Source organism: Stegostoma tigrinum, chromosome 2 (assembly GCF_030684315.1).
Source record: "Stegostoma tigrinum isolate sSteTig4 chromosome 2, sSteTig4.hap1, whole genome shotgun sequence".
Lineage (NCBI taxonomy): Eukaryota > Metazoa > Chordata > Chondrichthyes > Orectolobiformes > Stegostomatidae > Stegostoma > Stegostoma tigrinum.
This window is the reverse complement of record NC_081355.1, coordinates 92,201,801-92,222,575: the sequence shown is the minus strand read 5'-3', so window position 1 is coordinate 92,222,575 and position 20,775 is coordinate 92,201,801. Positions and strand designations below refer to the sequence as shown.

General features: G+C 41.6%; 1 protein-coding gene across 5 annotated transcripts in view; it reads right to left on the bottom strand.

The window, feature by feature from the left end:
• The window catches only part of zgc:110045 (uncharacterized protein LOC664755 homolog), a 248,865-nt gene that overhangs the window by 54,056 nt on the left and 174,034 nt on the right, over positions 1-20,775 (bottom strand). For all 5 annotated transcript variants that reach the window (XM_048551606.2, XM_048551637.2, XM_048551596.2 and 2 more), the window contains 4 exons: positions 8,239-8,262; positions 8,105-8,137; positions 7,901-8,017; positions 1,179-1,310 (listed from right to left, as the gene is read on the bottom strand). In XM_048551606.2, coding sequence (XP_048407563.1) covers positions 1,179-1,310; positions 7,901-8,017; positions 8,105-8,137; positions 8,239-8,262 — 306 coding nt within the window. The remainder of the gene's footprint in view (positions 1-1,178; positions 1,311-7,900; positions 8,018-8,104; positions 8,138-8,238; positions 8,263-20,775) is intronic.

The following is a 20,775-nucleotide window of genomic DNA, read 5'->3' as shown; positions in this document are numbered from 1 at the left end:
AAATTTCCCATTCACCTGTTCAAAAGAGCAGGTCAATATTGGGATGTGGGCCAGGGACACCAATAGGACAAGGAAAATGAAGGCCCTTATTTTAATTGAACATTTTCTGCTAATCTTTGGTCAACAGATCAGTGTCAATGTTACAGCTTTGAAGCTATTGGTTTCACAGATATTCAATTTGTGATCTCAAGTCAGTTAACTTTCGATCATTGCTCAAGTTCTGGCTGTGTAAGTAGGAACCGGTTATTTTTCTTCTATTATCTTTCTGGATTTTCAATGGATTGAAAGATAAAAATGATTCTGGCATTTTGGTTAGTCCACTATCACATGAATATTATTGACAAACAAAAGTCTTAAAATATCAGCAGGGAAACATTACCACTCCATCATAATTTTAGAACACAACAGAATAGACTATGTTAGTCCCATTACCTCCCCGAGCCCTCTGCAAAAGAAGTGAATTTGGGGAGATGATTTCACACCTGAACCCAACCTGCATCAAACCCACCTACTTCTGCTTTCCACAGATGCATGATTGCTTGGGCAGGGTTGGGAGGTGGATTTCCTACAATTACCAACTCTTCCTCAATCACTACTACCCTACTCCCCTGAATTACTGGTACCAGATCACTGAACCTTTAAATGATCAATGAATCTCCTGATCACCAACCCTCTCCTGTGATTACAGAGTTCATGATCACGAACCTTCCCATTGTTTACTGATATTCTCCCAGCCATCTCTGTGATCACCATTTCCCCTATGAGCAGTGACCTTTCCAAGAAGCCACCAATTTCCCTTGTCATGGTTACCTGCCATTCCCTGCCATCATGAGATCCTAGTCACTGACTGTTCCCAATCATTGATTTCACCCACATTGGCATATAAAACTTAATATAAGTCTTATAGGACCATTTTGGAACAGTTGCCCGTGATATCAATCAGAATACTTTTATAATGGAATTTATTAATGTAATCACATTCAAATTACTTCCAAGTACTATTGTTACAAACTTTTAAAAAATGACAACATTTAATTTATAAGGTATATTGTACATCACACTCTGGTAGTTCAGGAAATAGATGCACATACTGTGCAATTGCTTCTCCCTTTATGATGCGAATAGCATGTATAAAAACGACACAGATTAATTATAAATTCCAGTGACTAATACATTACCTCACGGATTTCTTTGATCTTTGAACCTCCTTTCCCAATGAGAGATCCACATTGGCTTGCTGGAACAACTAGACGTAACGTCACAGGTGGTTTACTTGTCACTGTGCTATTTGTCATTGAAGAATTTATATCCTGCAATAATAGTTTCAGTAAAAATTAGTCTCGGATTTGTCATTTGATTTGCAAGTTTAATCCTTTTCTCAGAATATCACTACAACAAATCCAGGAGCCATACTTAAGAACAGACATAAAATTCACTGTGGATTCTGTTGAAATAAATACGCACAGAATCTCAAACAGATGGTCAAGAGTTGATATGTACATTGAAATGCAACAGATTAAGTAAGTTGAAAACAGTGAGTGCTTCAAATACCTACAACATATTGCACAGTGATAAATATAGATACAATTCTGTCAGTAAATTCAGCTTTCAGTGTGTTTGACTCCTATTAGTCATTTTTTGGGCAGTGCAGGTGATATTTTTGCCTTCGCTCAAAATATGGAGAGTAGGCATCTTGTGATGTTAATCAACATTTTGGAGCTCAATGTTCAAGTAAAGGCCCTCTCTTAACTTTACACAGTTGCATTCAACAGTAAAAAGAGTCTTCTTTCTACATACTCTATGAATACAGTTGAAATGCATCAACTGCTTTCAGGTTAATTTCTGATTGATTTCCACTGGCTGTTGCTGCAGTTGTAGACATTTTGGGGGCAAGCCAGGCTTCTTTAAAGTGCTAAAGTCTATGAGGAGTAGTACGAAATGAGCTGAAACAGATATCACTGACTTCAAGCATTCATTCCAAATCATTTGCTTCCTGACACTTGTACAGTACTAGTCATTCCCCTTGGGCTACAACTTGATGAGGACAAAGAGCCGATATAGCTCCAGAATAAGGCAAATTTGCTGAAAGAGTGAAAAAGAACAGATGTAGCTACAGAGTAAGGCAAGATTACTGGAAAAGTAAGAAGGAGGAAGAAACCCTCTCATTGGGAGATCATATCCACTCAGGGTATTCATGCAGCAATAATCCCACCGGAACCTCAGCAAAAAGCAACAGGCTGGATATTATGCTCGCCCACCAATGGATGAATCCAGCAAATAGTTTTGCTCGCCTGCCTACCCAAACTCTCTGAAATTTAGTTTACTACAGATTTGGGGGGAGGGGCGTGGGTAGAAGCACCAACAAGCCCTTCAGCACATGGGACCGTAGAGGTCCTTAAATAAGGGCCTCATCCCACTACTGCCAGTATTTCATTCCCAATGGTGGAAGCCACACCTTAAAGCAGTGGTCTCCAACATTTTAAGCACAAGATTACTTTTTGAATTCTAAGCACAAGCCAGGATCTAGCTAAAATCAAATATAGAAAAAAAAATTACTTTTAGTGTGACCTAAATCTAAAGCCAAGTATATACAATTATTCATTTTGTCTCTTACTGACTCAGTCTCAGCGTGACATCTGTGCCTGAAGTTATCTGTCAGTGCTTTGAAGTCTGGGTTGCAGATTAAGGCTAATAGTTCTACACAGTCCATCAAACAGTATCTGTGAGGTGGATGAGATATTTGGGCCTGATTATCTTCATTTGGGAGAATGCTGTCTCATGGACATATGTGGCATTAAAGTAAGCACAGGATGAAAGAAGTGGTTATTTCTCTGTTTACGAATCCCCAAAAATGACTGTCCCTTTATCTGACTTTTAGCTCAATATCATTTTGCATTGTAATCATCTTATTACCAGACTTAACCTTCTCACATCAACAGGGAAGATCAAGTTTGTCATGTAGGACTGATGCTGAAGGGCTTTTGCTCAAAACACGTTTACAATCTCAACAATATTCATTATACGAGAAAAGACCACAACTTTACTTGCTAGTGCTTGCTGGTGGTTTAAACAGTGTTAATTTCTAAAAGAGGGAAATCAGGATAATTTCTGCAAACTGCAACAAAGACCACATTTGAGCCAAACATTGCTGGCGCACCATCAATTGTGCAGTTTCTGAAGAAGGGTCCTGAACCAAAACATCAACTTACCCGCTTCTCTGAGGCTGCCTGGCCTGCAGTTTCCTTGAGCTCCGCACTGAGTTGTCTCTGACTCCAGCATTTGCAGTTCTTGCTATCTCTCTCGAATGGAATCTTTTTTCAAAGCATGCAATTTTTGAATGCATTATAGATATCTTCACCCCTTATTCTCACCAAGTAATAGCTCTGGATTGCCATTATTATTTCTTAAAATCTTTGAATAGATCATTGCTTCTTTAATTTTTTAAAATTCATTCACAGGATCTGGACATCACAGGCCAGGCCAGCATTTATTACCCATCACTAATGACCCAAACATCAGTTAAATGTCAACCATGTTACTGTGGGTTTGGAGTCACATGTCAGCCAGATCAAGTCTGGATAGCAGTTTTTCCCCCTATAGGGCATTAGTGAACCAGATGGGTTTTTTTTCTGCCAATTGATAATGGCTGCATGGTCACCATTAGGCTCCAGGTTCCAGATATTTATCAAATGCATGTGCCATGATAGGATTTGAACTCCAGTCCTCAGAACATTATCATGGTTTCTAGATTAATAGGCTAACAATAATACCACTAGGCCATCATCTCACCTTTGCTAAAAATAAACCTCAAAGAACTGTGAATGCTGGAAATCATAAACAAAAATCTGAAAATGATGGAAAAACTCAGCAGGTCTAGAAGCATCTGTGGAGAGAAAGCAGAGTTAACATTTCGGGTCCAGAGGCTCTTCATCAGTACTGTTCTGAAAAAGGGTCATTGGACCTTGTGAAATGTTTTCCACCATGTTCTGACCTAGCCTTTGACATTTGTCAATGACTTCTTGTGTTTGGCTAGAAGGTAGCAAATGCCCTCAGTTTATAAAGGATAGAAATGTAGGGTACCAGCCAGGTGTGCAATGGAAAAGCTGAGTTTGAGGTTAACAAAGGCATGGATAAGGGTTTCACAGTCAGTCAGCAAAGTCATAACTGAGGTGGAAACAGGCAGTCTAAGTAATGGCACAAATGTGGTTGAAAGGCCCTCTTGTGATACTAAGGTTCAAAGTAGACTGGTTTAATCTTAATACTGTTGCCGGGGAGAGGGAGAGATCAGTAGTATAGCAACAGAGTTTGGAACAGGTAAAATAATGGCTTCAGCAGTCCTAATATTTACTTCAAGAAAATTTGTCTTCAGTCTTGGTGTAATATGCAGTTTGATAATTTCCCTATAGTGGGGGTGTTGAGATAAAAGGGAGAGAATAGGGCTCCTAAAAGATCAATGTCGTGGCCATCTCTGTGTGGAACCACAGGAGATGGATGAGATACTAAACAAATATTTTGTGCTAATATCTACCATGGAGAAGGACATGGAAGTCGGGAACTAAGGGAAATAAATAGTGAGGTCTTGAAAAGAGTTTATATTACAGAAGACGTGCTGGCGGTCTTAAAACGCTAAAAGGTAGATAAATCCCAAGGATATGATCAGGTGTTTCCTAGAACTTTGTGGGAAGCTGGGGAAGAGATTGCTGAGCTTCTTGCTGAGGTATTTGTGTCATCAACAGCCATGGTTGAGATGCTAGAATATTGGAGGTTGGCTAATATGGTCCCATTATTTAAGAACAGCTGTAAGGAAAAGCCAGGGAATGACAGACTAGTGAGCCTTATGTCACTGTTTGGTAAGTTGTTGGAGGGGATTCTGAGGGACAGGATTTGCGTGTATTTGGAAAGGCATGGACTGACTAGGGAGAGTCATCATGGATTTGTGTGTGGGAAATCATGAATCACTATCTTGATTGAGTTTTTTGAAGAGGTGACAAAGAAATTTGAAGGCAGAGTGGTAGACATTTTCTACATGGTAAACTGTTTTGTAAGGTTAGATCACATGGAATTCAGGGAAAGCTAGCCATTAACATACAAAATTGGCTTGAAGGTAGGAGACAGAGGATAGTGGTAGAGGACTACTTTGCAGACTGGAAGCCTGCGACGAGCGGTTTGCCACAAGGAACAGATGAGGATCCCATGTTTTTGGTCATTTATATAAATGAATTGGATGTGAATATCAGAGATATGGCTAGTAAATTTGCAGATGACAACAAAATAGGTGGTGTGGTTGATTGTGAAGATGATTATCTGTGAAGGAGGCTATCACAGAGTACCGTAGGATCTTAATCAATTGGATCAATGGGCCGAAGAGTAGCAGATGGAGTTTAATTGAGATGAATCTGAGGTGTTGAATTTTGGGAAAGCAAACTAGGGCAGGAATTATACAGTTATTAATAAGCCCCTGGGGAGTGTTGCCAACGAGACCTGGAGATGCAGGTGCATATTTCCTTGAAAATGATGTTACAGATAGGCAGGGTCTGGCACTTTACCTTCATTGGTCAGAACATTGAGTATAGGAGTTGTGATGTTATGTTGTGGCTGTAAAGGACATTGTTGAGGTCACTTATAGAATACAGCATACCATTTTGGTTTCCCTTCTATTGGAAAGATGGATGTTGTTAAACTTGAGAGTGAGCAGAAAGATTTACAAGGATGTTGTTGAGCCTGGAGGGTTTGAGTTTTAGGGACAGGCTGAATAGGCTGGGGCTTTTTTTTTCCCTTAAGTGTCGAGGCTGAGAGGTGACCTTACAAAGGTTTCTAAAATCATGAGGGGCATGGATAGCATGAAACGCCACAATATTTCTCCTAGGGTGGGGATTCCAGAACTAGAGAGCATAGGGTTAAGGTGAGAGTGGAAAGATTTAAAAGGGACCTGAGAAGTAATTTTTTCACGCAGAGGATGGTGAGGGTATGGAACAAGCTGCTAGAGGAAGTGGTGGAGATTGGATTACAACATTTAAAAGGCATCTGGATTAGTACATCAATAGGAAAGGTTTAAAGGGATATGGGCCAAATGCTGGCAAAGGCACAAGGTCAGATTGCGATGTCGGGTTGGCACATATGAGTTGAACTGAAGAGTCTGTGTTGGGCTGTATGACTCTATGACTCTATCCCAGTGGATTCAACATGAATCCAGATTTGGAGTGAGGAGACTGCGAAAAGGTTTACACATAATGTTGAGATAGGATAGACTGATTTTTGATCAGTCAGGGAATCAAGGGATCATGGAGTTCTTTTGTTCAAAGATCTGTTCATCCATATGCTTCTGTGACAAGCAGTTCAGACTGTATCCCATTGGCAAGGGTGTCAGTAGCCCAACCTGGCTGATTGACTAGCATAAGCATTGGTAGGTTAGCAGTGGTGGGAGAATGAATACAATCATTCTGCAAGAGGACAGTAGGTTCATGTTCCTTGATGCCAGTGCCATTCTTCTCATCTGGTTGGCCTCAAATCAAGCAATGCATTGGAGGAGAGTTTGCAGAATTATTGTTAGTTCACTCAGCAAGCCGCTATGAATACTGTTATCCTCAGCTTTGAAGGCAACAGTCTGGGCCTGCATGGCAGCAACCTGACCTTGCACAACTTCAGTCAGAGCTTCCACTGCTGCACTCAGACTTTGGCTGCGTATGTTGATTTTAATGGGTGCTGAGATATCGTCATCAGACATGCAGTTTGGCTCTAAGTGGTGCTGGCTTTAACTGATGCTAGCCTGTCATGATTTTGCAGTCTCTGCTCACTCACTCAGCTGTCGACATAGCACAGGCTGGACAATACAGTCACTTAAGTTAGCAGGCACCATTATGTTTCCATATGACAAGCATCAGAAACAAGGAATGCCAGCTAATTCCATTTCAGAATTTCATGGCGCTTGGCTTAGTGTTCTATTCAGTTTTATAGCCAATTTCTTTTGTTCAAAATTCCACTGTTATAGTTGTGAAGCTTTATTGATTTCAATTCAAAACCTGGTATTATTAGTTACTATTCAATTCTCAAATTTAACATCAAAATCACGGAGATAAAGCAAAGTTCAAAAAATGTTGGGTACTTTTGGAGAAAATGATAAAAATTAGCTCCAACTCTTTAAATCAGCAAAACTCAGTAAAACAAGTGAGACTAACAAGGCAGAATTAAACAAATTTGTGACAAATAATTATTGCACAATTCACAGACACGAACCACAAGCCCATTAAATGGCAGAATAAATCCCATTAAATTCAATGGGCCAAATGGCCGCCTTCTGTTCCCACGTCTTATAGTTTATTTATAAGCCTCAGAGGCAGTTCCAATAATGTAATATATGTTTCCATAATCAGAAATTACTATTAAGCTTTAGTGGTAAACATTTTTCACAGCATGTGATTAGAATATAAGCTGAAAAATAATTGACTAATACATGTTACTTAATGTACGATGAAACATTTTGTTGTTATAGCATTGCAAAACATAAATAGTTTGAAATCCAGTCTGAAATATGCAATAGGTAATTCTAAAATTTAATTTTGTGGTATGTGCTATAAATTATATTGTAGCAATAATTGGAAGCAGTGAATCTATTTTGTTAAAATATGGGGTAAACATCACTGGCTTGGATTTTTGCCAATTCAGGCTGACACTTCCATCCTCACATACACCTCAAACTACTTCTGCATCTTGTATTCCAGGTGAGAAATTATGCCTATGTTAGTCCTTCTGTGTTTAACAGTTCAGAGTCACATTATGTACTGCATTCACATCCACCTACTTAGGCAACATATATCTTCTGATCTATTTTAACATGCACATTCAATTGACAAGTTAACTAACTGAACACATGCTTAAAGTCTAAATATGGATATTTACTCACCTCTTCAAATTTATGTGCTATCATTGAAAACGCCATGAAAATAGCATCGGTTGGGCCTGTTATTGTTACAATGCGTTCTGGACAGGACCCTTCTGAGATGTTGATTCTTGCACAACTCTATGAAAAAGAACAGTTTATTGTCTAATCTCATGAAATATGTTTGTCAATTTATATTTCACTACAGGATACCAATTCACAACTTACCTCCTCCCTCATTTTTTTCACCGTCTCTCCTTTCTATAAATGAAAGAAAAAATGTTCACAAACTTATTGTAACTTTATTTAGAATTTTTTTAAGAAAAGACTGCACACTGGGGAATTAAAATGATACTACTAACCTTTCCAATAATGCTTCCAACTTCCTGTACAACAAAAGGAAAAATACATTATGTCAGATTACCAGTTTCCCCACAAGCAAGTGAATTATTTACATGAAAATAATTTCTTATAATATTTACAGAATTGTTTTTCTCCCATTTATGTGAGCACATTAGTATTGGAAAACTTCAGCATTGATTAGTCCTCAGCCAAATCTATCAAGATTACACGCAGAAATCTTGACATATTGTGGCCTGGTACAGTGAGATTTCCAGTTTAACGGAAGTTTGTGCTTCACATTCCTGGGAACTGAAAACATGCATCTGGATTTAATGGACTACTGGGATCTAAATCCTGTTCAGAAAAACAGCTTGGGCCAAAACTGGTCTCACTCCAGCAGGTTGCCTGGCAGTTATCTATTGATCAGAGCGATCTGAATTGATTTAAGGCAGAATTTCTACTCCAAAAGGAAATCCCACCTTGGAGAACTGCTGGCCAATCAAATGGCTGAATTCACTAGCAGCCGTCTGTCTCAGTATCTGACGAAGGTCACTGCTGGAACTACAATAGTCTCCTACACATGGGAAGCTGGCACGAAAGTAAAAGACAAGGGGTACATATTGCTGGTGACAGCCTAGAATATCCCAGTCAGAGGAGTGCCGAACGTGAAAGCCAGTGTAAACTAGCAAGTGGAGGGAAGGGTTCTAAGTGGGATGCAGAAATGACATCAGTGAGCCCACCAACGGCGCTAAGAGCCACCACACTCCCCTTCCTCGTACGTTTGGCAGGGGCTTCTCAGGCTGCTCGTTAGATTAAGTGGCCATTAAGCCGCTTACACTTAAGGCCATTACCATAAGACCATGGGACCAGAAGTAGGCATTCAGCCCACTGTATCTGTTCCACCCTTCAAGGAGTTTATGGTTAATTTGGTAGTCCTCAACGTTCCTGTCCTTTTTAATAGCCTTTGATTCCCTAACTGATTAAAAATCTATCCACCTCAGCCTTGAAAATACTTAATGACCCAGTCTCAACAGCTGTCTGTGGTAAAGAATTCCACAGATTCACAACTCTCTAAAAGAATAAAGTCCTCCTCATATTTTGTTATATATGTCTGCCCCTTCATTCTGAAATCATGCCCTTTTTTTCAGGTAAAACTATGGTGCAGGCAGGGATGGTGCATACGGATCAGAGTCGGCACTCATGAAATTTTATTTGTCCCCTCATCAACTACATACACCTTGCCAGGGTTCATAAATCTAAGTTGTGATTGTAGTCTATAACCAACACAGACACTCAATATATAAACCCAGCTCCCAGAGATGAAACTAATACCTAACCTAATGCACTGTTTAGACTAAAGTACAGCTTTATCTTAGACAGAACACAGCTGTCCAGAAATTATACCAGTTGTGTATTTTTATTTCTTGTCAGAGCACAAAGTAAGCATGGAAAATATTACTTATAGCAGTTACTTACCATTCATATATCAGATATAAAAGAGAGCATTTTCCTCTGAGGTGATAAACTCCAGATTTACAATTAGACTAAGATAGTAAAATGTGAGGCTGGATGAACACAGCAGGCCCAGCAGCATCTCAGGAGCACAAAAGCTGACGTTTCGGGCCTAGACCCTTCATCAGAGAGGGGGATGGGGGGAGGGAACTGGAATAAATAGGGAGAGAGGGGGAGGCGGACCGAAGATGGAGAGTAAAGAAGATAGGTGGAGAGAGTATAGGTGGGGAGGTAGGGAGGGGATAGGTCAGTCCAGGGAAGATGGACAGGTCAAGGAGGTGGGATGAGGTTAGTAGGTAGCTGGGGGTGCGGCTTGGGGTGGGAGGAAGGGATGGGTGAGAGGAAGAATAGGTTAGGGAGGCAGAGACAGGTTGGACTGGTTTTGGGATGCAGTGGGTGGGGGGTAAGAGCTGGGCTGATTGTGTGGTGCAGTGGGGGGAGGGGAAGAACTGGGCTGGTGTTGGGATGTGGTGGGGGAAGGAGAGATTTTGAAGCTGGTGAAGTCCACATTGATACCATTGGGCTGCAGGGTTCCCAAGCGGAATATGAGTTGCTGTTCCTGCAACCTTCGGGTGGCATCATTGTGGCGCTGCAGGAAGCCCATGATGGACATGTCATCTAAAGAATGGGAGGGGGAGTGGAAATGGTTTGCGACTGGGAGGTGCAGTTGTTTGTTGCGAACTGAGCGGAGGTGTTCTGCAAAGCGGTCTCCAAGCCTCCGCTTGGTTTCCCCAATGTAGAGGAAGCCACACCGGGTACAGTGGATGCAGTATACCACATTGGCAGATGTGCAGGTGAACCTCTGCTTAATGTGAAATGTCATCTTGGGGCCTGGGATAGGGGTGAGGGAGGAGGTGTGGGGGCAAGTGTAGCATTTCCTGCGGTTGCAGGGGAAGGTGCCGGGTGTGGTGGGGTTGGAGGGCAGTGTGGAGCGAACAAGGGAGTCACGGAGAGAGTGGTCTCTCCGGAAAGCAGACAGGGGTGGGGATGGAAAAATGTCTTGGGTGGTGGGGTCGGATTGTAAATGGCAGAAGTGTCGGAGGATGATGCGTTGTATCCGGAGGTTGGTAGGGTGGTGTGTGAGAACGAGGGGGATCCTCTTGGGCGGTTGTGGCGGGGGCGGGGTGTGAGGGATGTGTTGCGGGAAATCACTCTCTCCGTTCAATCCCTTCCCCCACCGCATCCCTAAACCAGCCCAGTTCGTCCCCTCCCCCCACTGCACCACACAACCAGCCCAGCTCTTCCCCCCCACCCACTGCATCCCAAAACCAGTCCAACCTGTCTCTGCCTCCCTAACCGGTTCTTCCTCTCACCCATCCCTTCCTCCCACCCAAGCCGCACCCCCATCTACCCACTAACCTCATCCCACCTCCTTGACCTGTCCGTCTTCCCTGGACTGACCTATCCCCTCCCTACCTCCCCACCTATACTCTCTCCACCTATCTTCTTTACTCTCCATCTTCGGTCCGCCTCCCCCTCTCTCCCTATTTATTTCCGAACCCTCTCCCCATCCCCCTCTCTGATGAAGGGTCTAGGCCCAAAACGTCAGCTTTTGTGCTCCTGAGGTGCTGCTTGGCCTGCTGTGTTCATCCAGCCTCACATTTTATTATCTTGGAATTCTCCAGCATCTGCAGTTCCCATTATCTCTGTTACAATTAGACTAGGTTTTTGGCCATTAGTGTTTCAGTTTGGGTTAATTAAAATACTGTAGATGAGCTGAATTATTGAAACTGACTCTAGGATTTTGCCTTTTTGGCACTGCTGCAAGATTTAAATGCCTTCGGCTTTTGGGATCCTTGATAATTCTGCCACAGAATTGGAAATGAACTGTTTGTACATTGCCAAGCAGGTCGGTTGCAGGGCACAGAGCTGCTCTCTTCACATTATGGTCATGAGAAAGTGTTCCTGCAGAAGGTCATGAGGATGGATGTGAAACATTCCGTGAATCAAAGTAAGAAGCAGCAGCAGAAACATGGAAGAGTATTGTTGGGGTAATCAGTGCCAAACTCAATATTTGCTATAAATTGTAGCAAAATAGCTCACTAACTATAGCAGACCAGGCAAGGAAAAATAAGTCAACCACTTATCCTATGAATACATCTTAAGCAGCCGAGAATTGCTGTTGTGATCTCCCGAACTGCTGCCATAACTTTAAGTGGAAATCAACAGTACTTTTGGAAAAGCACCATTATACCCAATAATGGCCTTACAGGCTATTTCATCAGAGACTCCTCTAATCTTTTGCTATAGAACACACTTTGTGTGTTCAAATTAGAGTTCACACTCACAAGCAGCTCCCATTCATGTTGTGTTAAAGTGTTGAAAAGAGCTTTGAACTATGACGCTGAGATAATAAAGTGTGAAGCTGGATGAATATAGCAGGCCAAGCAGCATGTCAGGAGCACAAAAGCTGACATTTCGGGCCTAGACCCTTTCTACTCCAAAAGGAAATCCCACCTTGGAGAACTGCTGGCCAATCAAATGACTGAATTCACTAGCAGCTGTCTGTCTCAGTATCTGACGAAGGTCACTGCTGGAACTACAATAGTCTCCTACACATGAGAAGCTGGCACGAAAGTAAAAGACACAGCAGGCCAAGCCTGCTTCGGGTCTAGGCCCGAAACGTCAGCTTTTGTGCTCTTGACATGCTGCTTGGCCTGCTGTGTTCATCCAGCTTCACACTTTATTATCTTGGATTCTCCAGCATCTGCAGTTCCCATTATCACTTGAACTATGACGCTATTCAGTCAATATTATAAATTCCAAATTTGGGAGATATTTGAAGGAGTGAAAAAACACAACCCGTCAAAATGAGGAAGCCCACTGGATCTTCTAGGAATTTTGCACCTGATTGGTTGGTCATGGGATTTTGACTGGTTTTAGGATCCAGAAAGTGGGATTCTCAGCCATCAAAGAGTAGCTGGCCAGAGGTCAGCAGTTTCAGATCTTGGTAACACCATACAGGAAGCTTTAGCTATTGCTGGTATAACACCCTGTGAACTCCCAGGATGACAGACAGACCACAGAAGAAGAGATGTGTATATGTGTGAGTGCGTGTGTGTGTGTTGGGGGAAGTCGGTTTTCAAGGTGCAGATAGACTTGTGAGGAGGGTGTTCCGATTGAAATGCAATCATGTAAAACCTGGTCTGCTGTAGTCATTTAACTGAGACTCACACTGGAAGAGTCATCTTACTGAGACCTAATTGAAGAATTCTTTCAAACCAGGCTGCTATTTGTCATACTCAGGACATTGTGTCATTACAGAGCTTCAAATTTGCTTTCAAGTGGTACATTTTTGGATTGCCATGTTGAGCCACTTCATTGTAACTTGTGAAGGTCACAATGATGAATTATGCCCAAGTGTCAATCTGACACTATATTGACCTGATGGTTTCCTTCTGCAATTATCATTCCAGGCAGTTACAAATCATGTATCACCTATTAACTTGATTGAACTAACCAACTGTAACTTAAGAAATAGAAACAGGAGTGCCATTCAGTCCCCAGGCCCAGCCTGCCATTTTATAATATCATGGTTGACATGTTCCAGGCCTCAACTCCTCATAGCCCATAATTCTTTGATATGTTAAAAGTATATCCACCACCTCTTTCAGTACTTTCTGTGATCTAACCTCTGTAATTCTTGGGTAAAGAATTCCAGACATTCGTTACTTTCTGGAAGAAGAAATCCCAACACATCTGTTTTAAGTGAGTGTTCCCCTTTATTCTGTAACTGTGTCTCACAATTTGAGACCCACGGCCTTGTGGAAATATCTTCGCAACATCTACCCTGTCAAACCCATTCAGAATATTGTATGTTTCAATAAGATTGCCCCTCATACTTAAAAATATAATGAACAAAGGCCTAACCTGGTTAACTGATTTTCCTTTCATGCCAGCAATCAGCCAAGTGAATCACTTTTGAACTGCCTCCAATGCCAATATGAACTTTCTTAAAGACAGGGACTAAGACTGCACTCAGCATTCCAGGAGCAGCCTCGGCAAACCATGGATTTACTTAGCTTTCTGAAGCTTACCATTGAACGCAAAGTAAGAACTCGATGACAGTTGTTGGGGATGACTAATACTCACATACTTTAATAAATACTCAGGACTCATAGCTGTTTTATATTTATCACTTTGTGGGAAAGGATTTCATAGAAGCATAGAATTCCTAGAGTGTGGAGACAGGCTGTTCAGCCCATCAAGTCCACAATGACCCTCTTAAGAGGAGCACAAGACCTGCATTCCCATGGCCAATCCACCTAGCCTGCACATCTTTGGGCTATGGGAGGAAACCACAGCACCCGGAGGTAACTCACACAGACACGGGGAAAACATACAAACCCCACACAGACAGTCACCTGACCCTGGAATCTAATCCGGGTCCCTGGTGCTGTGAGGCAGCAGTGCTAACCAATTGCTGCCCAATTTGGTCATTGTAATTTTTCTGACAGTTGATTATCTATGTTTGGAAGCTTGTTGATTCTCATCAGGATGGATAGGACCTTAGTTGTTTTAGAATAGACTCAATTGACAAGTAATATGAACAGCAGCAGCCTGCTGTCAAGAAACCTGCAGCTGAAGAGAGTTGTAGCTCCTGGAGATATATAGGCAGAAGGTCAATTTCCTTGACATTTCAGAACAGTAGTGCACCAGAACGCTTGAGATTTTGTATCAGATGGTGATAGATATCTATTTCTTCCTTGAAGAAAATGTATTCCCTCTAGGATCAGGTGGTCACTTATCAGTCATGGCTATCATGCAGACCACCACCCTAACTTTTCTGCTTTGAGATCCTTCCAGGACTCTTCTGAGAAGAGTGGGGAAGAAGATTGACGAGGGCAATGCAGTTCTAGTGCTCATGTTGCTCTCTGGGTGACTTGATTAATGTTGGATTACTTTAGATTGAACCAATACATCACTGTCTGGAGCAAACGCAGGGGACGCTGTTTCTGACCCCTACTAACCGTCAATACCACTTACACAAAGATATCTAGTAACAACTAACCAATCCAGCACATTATCCCTTTAGTTCCCTTCAATTCATGTTTTCCTCTTGTGATGAAGGCATTCACTATATCTATATTATCATTTCTGGAAATTAGATTACAAAATAGAGGCAAGTGGGTATTGGTTACTTCTGTGAATAGTTTTCTTTCAAAAATAATAACAAGGTCAGAGAGTCCTTCCAGAACAGTGATCCAAATCCAGCATTTGTGATTGAAGTAGGTGGCTGCAAATCTTTTTGAATGGAAAGATGTTTAGATGTTTAGACTGTTGTATGAGGGAAGTTAATGTAAACCCTTTCATTTTCACTTTAGGAGAAATTAAATTTGAAGACATTTTTCCAATTCAGTCCAGAAAAAAAAACAGAATTGAGTTCAGAAGCTACTTTACTTTTCCTCTCAGAAAGAGTTCACAGCAGTTCAGGGAACCAGTTATCTCAGCAGGTCAGGTTAATTTGTGAAATTTCCAAAGCAGGAAAGTTTAGCCAGAAATCTCTACATTATTTCAACTGAGATAAGATGGATCTTAGATTTGGGGAAAGTTGATGTTGGCAGATTTGGAAAGGACTCATGGAATCATTTCAATAGTCTGTAGGAAAGAAACTTGAAAGCGTCAAGATGCAGAACCCGAAAAAGTTAAGATAGGGAGATAATTTTTCTATAATAGGAAATATTAGAAATAGGTTGAAACTGATTAGTATGTTTGAAGATCATTTTAAATGTCATCTATACTTTTTCAATTTTTTTCTGCAGTACATTTCTGTTCTATTGTTAAAAAAAGTTACGGCCTCATGTAAACATACTTCAGCAATAATCCATCACATAACAAAACAAAATCTATTCAAAGCAGGATTTACTCTTGGATTTGACTTGTCCAGAGTACCACCAACGGGGATCATAACATGCATAAAGAAGGGAACTTTGCATCCAGCAACCAAGAAAGGGTGAGTTGGGAAAATGTTGTACGATAATAAAATTTTATGTAATATTTCTAGCGATTAGAAATTCCACAGCATAAAATGTTTTCAGACCCATGTGCAAATGTACACAGAATTATAAAGTTTAAGTCTTTCTTTTCCTACTGCTTCTATATGGTGCAATATCTGTGGCTTGAGCAGAGATGGAAATAAAGCGCTAATTTCTCTGCTCTGACTACTGAGAAACTTTTAACTGGTAAACTCACAATTTAGGACCTTATCAGGGCTCTGCCAAAGATTGCATCTCCTACATCCATGCTGGTTCGACAGGCTCAACCATTGGGACATGTGGCTGTATGTCTTCTAATATTGAGGGCAGCTAACAAATCAGAAGCAGAAGTACTTGCCTGAAGGCAACATGGAAGCTAAATTAAAAAAAACCTGAAAGACCTGCGGATGCTGGAAATCAGAAACAATGAACAGAAGTTGCTGGAAAAGCTCAGCAGGTGTGGCAGCATCTGTGGAGAGAAATCAGAGTTACCTTTTAGGCCCAGTGACTGTTGTTCAGAACACAATGTATGGAAGAGAACAAACTGTTTGTAGAAGGAGAACAAAAGAAATAGGATTTTCTTTACTCAGAGAGTGGTAGGAGCGTGGAATGCGTTGCCAGAGAGGGTAGTGGAGTCATTAGGGGCATTTAAGTGGCTATTAGATAGGCATATGGATGATAGTATAACGTAGCGGAGGAGGTTAGATAGACCTTAGGTTTCGGGGAAAAGTTGAGCACAACACCGTGGCCCGAAGGGGCTGTGCTGTGCTGTACTGTTCTATGTTCTATGTTCTATAGATCCATTTATTTTTATCTGCTCTATTCCACCACTGCAAAATCCCTAATCCAAACACCTCCATTAAATTGTTCCGAAATCTTCTCTGTTTTGTGGAGATGCTGGTGTTGGACTCAGGTTGACAAGGTCAAAAATCACATGACACTAGTTTCTCGCCCAACAGGTTTATTTGAAAGTGTAAGTTGAGTTCGGAAAGCTTGCTTTTTCAAATAAACCTGTTGGACTTTAAGCTGGTGTCATGAGATTTTTGATCTTCCTCTATTTTAACAGACATTGTCAGTTTTTCACAGGATGTCTGCATTTCTATTTTCACATCCAAAACAGCCTTGGAATCTTCATTGTACATTCGATATTGGCTTCAATTCCTTACTATGATTTGGGTCCAGAACTGTACGTTATATTAAACAGTGGTCCAAATATATATGAACCAGCACTTGCACAGTTGCGCAGTAAGAATTGTATAACCATAGAATCCAAATTGTTTGGAGCACAAACCATTTCCTATTTGAAAAAATATTTGAGTAGCATAACATAGAGCAAAGGCAGAGGTGTTCTGGTGTAGCTGTCAAGATTACAGCCTGCAGAATTTTTCAACCAGCAGTTATTGCAGAAAGGAATTAGATCCAATCGTTCCAAACACAATGTGTCTTTAACCCAGACCTAGAAAGTGTTTTTATGCAGCTGCATGATTAGGATTGACTCAGTGAGCTAACTCCCTGCATTTATGTGACCAAATTTGGTTTCTTTATCTGGTTAGCAGAAATTACGCAAATAAGATAGGTTTGTGTTATGGAGATAGTTCAAAACATTTAACGCCTGGCCTACATAGTATGAGGCACAGGTCACCATTCTGCTGCTAACCAAGTTTGAAACAAAAGAACATTAACGACAAACAAACATGGAATTTCAAAACAAAGGAACATCTTCATTCAGTACAGGCCCCAAACGCTCAACAAAATACCAAATGAAACGTGGTTTAGCAAATTTCATGTAGTCTCCACTTTTGCCACAACAATAAAGGAGATTGCTTCACTGAACACATTGCTGCTTATTTTACTTGGAATCTAAGATCAATGTAAAGTTATTTGTATATTGTGTTCATTGTTGTCAGCTCCTAACTGGAGTTCATGCTTACCTGCCTCAGCAAACCAAACAACTTTCATTGAGGCTATTTTGGCAGCTGAATGAGAGTTGTACACTCTGGGCTTGCAATTCTAGTATGCCATAAAATGTAACATAAAATCAGCTTTAAAATCATAGAAACATACTAGTAGGAGTAGGCTGTTTAGCCTCACAAGCTTCCTCTGCCATTCTGGATCATAGCTGGTAAATCTACATCATTGCCAATTGTATGTGCTGTCTGCATATCCCTTGATGTCATTAGTTTCTACAAATTTATCAATGTCTTGAAAACATCCAATGACTTGAGTTTTTACAGCCTACTGGGATAGAGAATGCGGAAGATCCAGTATACTTTGCGTGAAGAAATTCCTAATTATCTTAGACGAAAATGGCTTCTCCTTATTTTGATAATGTGTTCCTTGGATCTACACCTATTCGTCCAGGGGAAATATTAATTCCGCAAACATCCTGTTGAGTCCTTTAAGAATTTTGTAAGTTCTAATTACATCATCTCCTATTCTTCTGAACTCGAGAGAATACAGGTCCAGTCTCCCCAAATAAAAGCAAAGTACAGGTGCTGGAGATCTGAAGTAAAACAGAAAGTACTGGAGAAACTTAACATACTTTGCACCATCCGTGCAGATGAAAACAGATTTAAATTTTTAAATCCAATGACCCTTCTTTGGAACTCAAAACTCTTCCAAAACCTTTTTATGGATAAATCTGAGTTGCGTCAAGCTTTTTGGAGTGTTTTTTGTCACAAGGCCTAGTGAGATTTCTTGCTTTGTTAGCAAATACATGTCATTAATTACCTACCACACCCTTGTGGCATCCCTTACGTCTGATTGCTACAATAACTTACCATGTGTCATTCATAGCACATATGCTTGGCCAATGAAGTACATTTGGATAAATGTAAGATTATCCACTTTGGGAGCAAAAACAAGAAGGCACATCATTATCTGAATGGTGAAAGATTGGGATGAGGAAATTGTAAAAAGATCTGGTGTCCTTGTACACCAATTGCTGAAAGTAACATGCAGGTGCAGCTGGTGGTGAAGGGGACAAATGGTATGTTGGCTTTCATTGCCAGAGGATTCAAGTATAGAAGGTGGGATGTCTTGCTGCAATTGTATAGTGTCTTGGTGAGACCATATCTGGAATATTCTGTGCAGTATTGGTCTCCTTATTGGAGTAAGGACATTCTATGGATGGAGAGAATGAAGGTTTATCAGACTGATTCCTGGGAAGGCAACTTGGACTAGAGTTTAGAAGAATGATGAGGGAAATCTCATAAAAATCTGCAAACTTCTAGGAGGAACAGGCAGGGTGTATCTGATGACTGGGAAGTCCAGAACGAGGGTCAATGCCCAAGACTATGGGGTAGGCAATTTAGGATGAGGTGAGAGATGTCTTCACCCAGAGAGTGGTGAACCTGTGGAATTCTTTGCCACAGAAAGCAACAGAGGCCTAAACATTGAACGTTTTCAAGTAGGAGTTAGACATGGATTTTCTGGCTCAAGGAATCAAAAGGTATGAAGGGAAAGCAGGATCAGGGTATTGGGTTGGATGGTAGGCCATGATCTTAGTGAATAGTAGAGAAAGTGCAAAGGGCTAAACGGCCTATTTACACCCCTGTTTCGATATTTCTGAGTCTGTTTTCTGCCACCACCCTACCATGCACCATTTCCAGAACAACTAATTGCTCATAACCTGTCTAAGATAAGCGCTTGTGAAAGCCCTATCTTTAAAAGGTCACAATTCACCTGGAGGAGTGCTGACATCTGGCAGCCGACCTTCTCATTGAGGACTGAGAAGAGATGGCTGAGAAGAGACGTTGGCACCACAGTTCTCTGTCATGGATCTGGAGCACTAGAAAAGGACATGACACCACACCATGACAGCCTGAATGGAGATCATCACACAGATCAATGCTATTTTCAGGGAGTGGATGGACACACAGTAACACCAGGATAACTGCCTGGACCAGTCCTGCAGGGAAATAGAGACACCATGTCCCAGCAACCGGGTAAGTGCCATTCATTGTTGCACTGAAATGCAAGGTAATCCATGTAATGTATCAGGCATCACTGCTAATCCATGGTTACAACACATTCTGCCTTTTGTGTCCTTACAGGGATAGCTAGTGTCCCAACGACATCAACAGAGCGCTGCCTGTCTCCCACAGAGGAGATGTTCTCCATCTCTCCAGGTGACACTGTCGGGACCCAGAGCAAGTTTCAACAAAGATGTTTTCTGGACCCTGTACTTGCTCTGATATGGAAATGTTAGTGGCCTTGATAGGCATCAAAAAAGTTTGAGAATGGAGGTTGCCGAGGACCTCACACGGGCTGCTGTGCAAATGGCTGGGGGAGAAACATTGCTAGGGCCCTGTGGTCTTAACAATAACAGACTTTATGAAAAGGCAAAGGCAGAAGCAGACATGTATGCGATCACTAGCTGTCACTGCTCAGAAGCTGGAGCAATGCAGATAGTCCAGCTACTGCATGTCTGCTCCCATGGACAGGTTAAAGATTAACATGGAGAGTCAGGCTCAGCTCCATCCTGGGATGCTAGACACTCAAGATCATCTGCACAGTATCACCATAGGCATTATTCCGCAGGTCAGAGGGATGGAAGGGAATAGTGCAGGCAGCCTTGACCTCATTCCAGGTGCAACAACCGCACAAGGATGCACCCAGTCTGAGGAGGACAATCCTCTATTCAGGACACTGTGGAGATGGCAGGGTCCTCCCCCTCCAACCCTGACAGTACCCCTCTGACCCACAGAAGTTCAGGTTGAGAGGGCACATCTTCAGTACACCTGACCTGTCAAGGCTCCAGTGGTCCTATGTTTTCCCTGTCAAACCTGCAGGGTCAAAGGCTCCACTATGCAGCAGGTTCCCTCTACCTAATTCAGTGCAGGGTAACACAAGGAAGAGGAGGAGGAAGGTATGCTAAGGACACATGAGGGCCATTGCTGACAGTTCTGCGAAGATTTGTTCTGTTCAAAAACACTTGTTTTCCATTGTTCATCTGGTTGTTTGTGTAGGGCTCAGATACTTTGTTGTATGTTGTGGTATCATTCCTTGGGTAGTAGTGAGGCACAGGCTTCTATGAGAAGCACCATTTGCATCAAGCGGGAGCAGGAA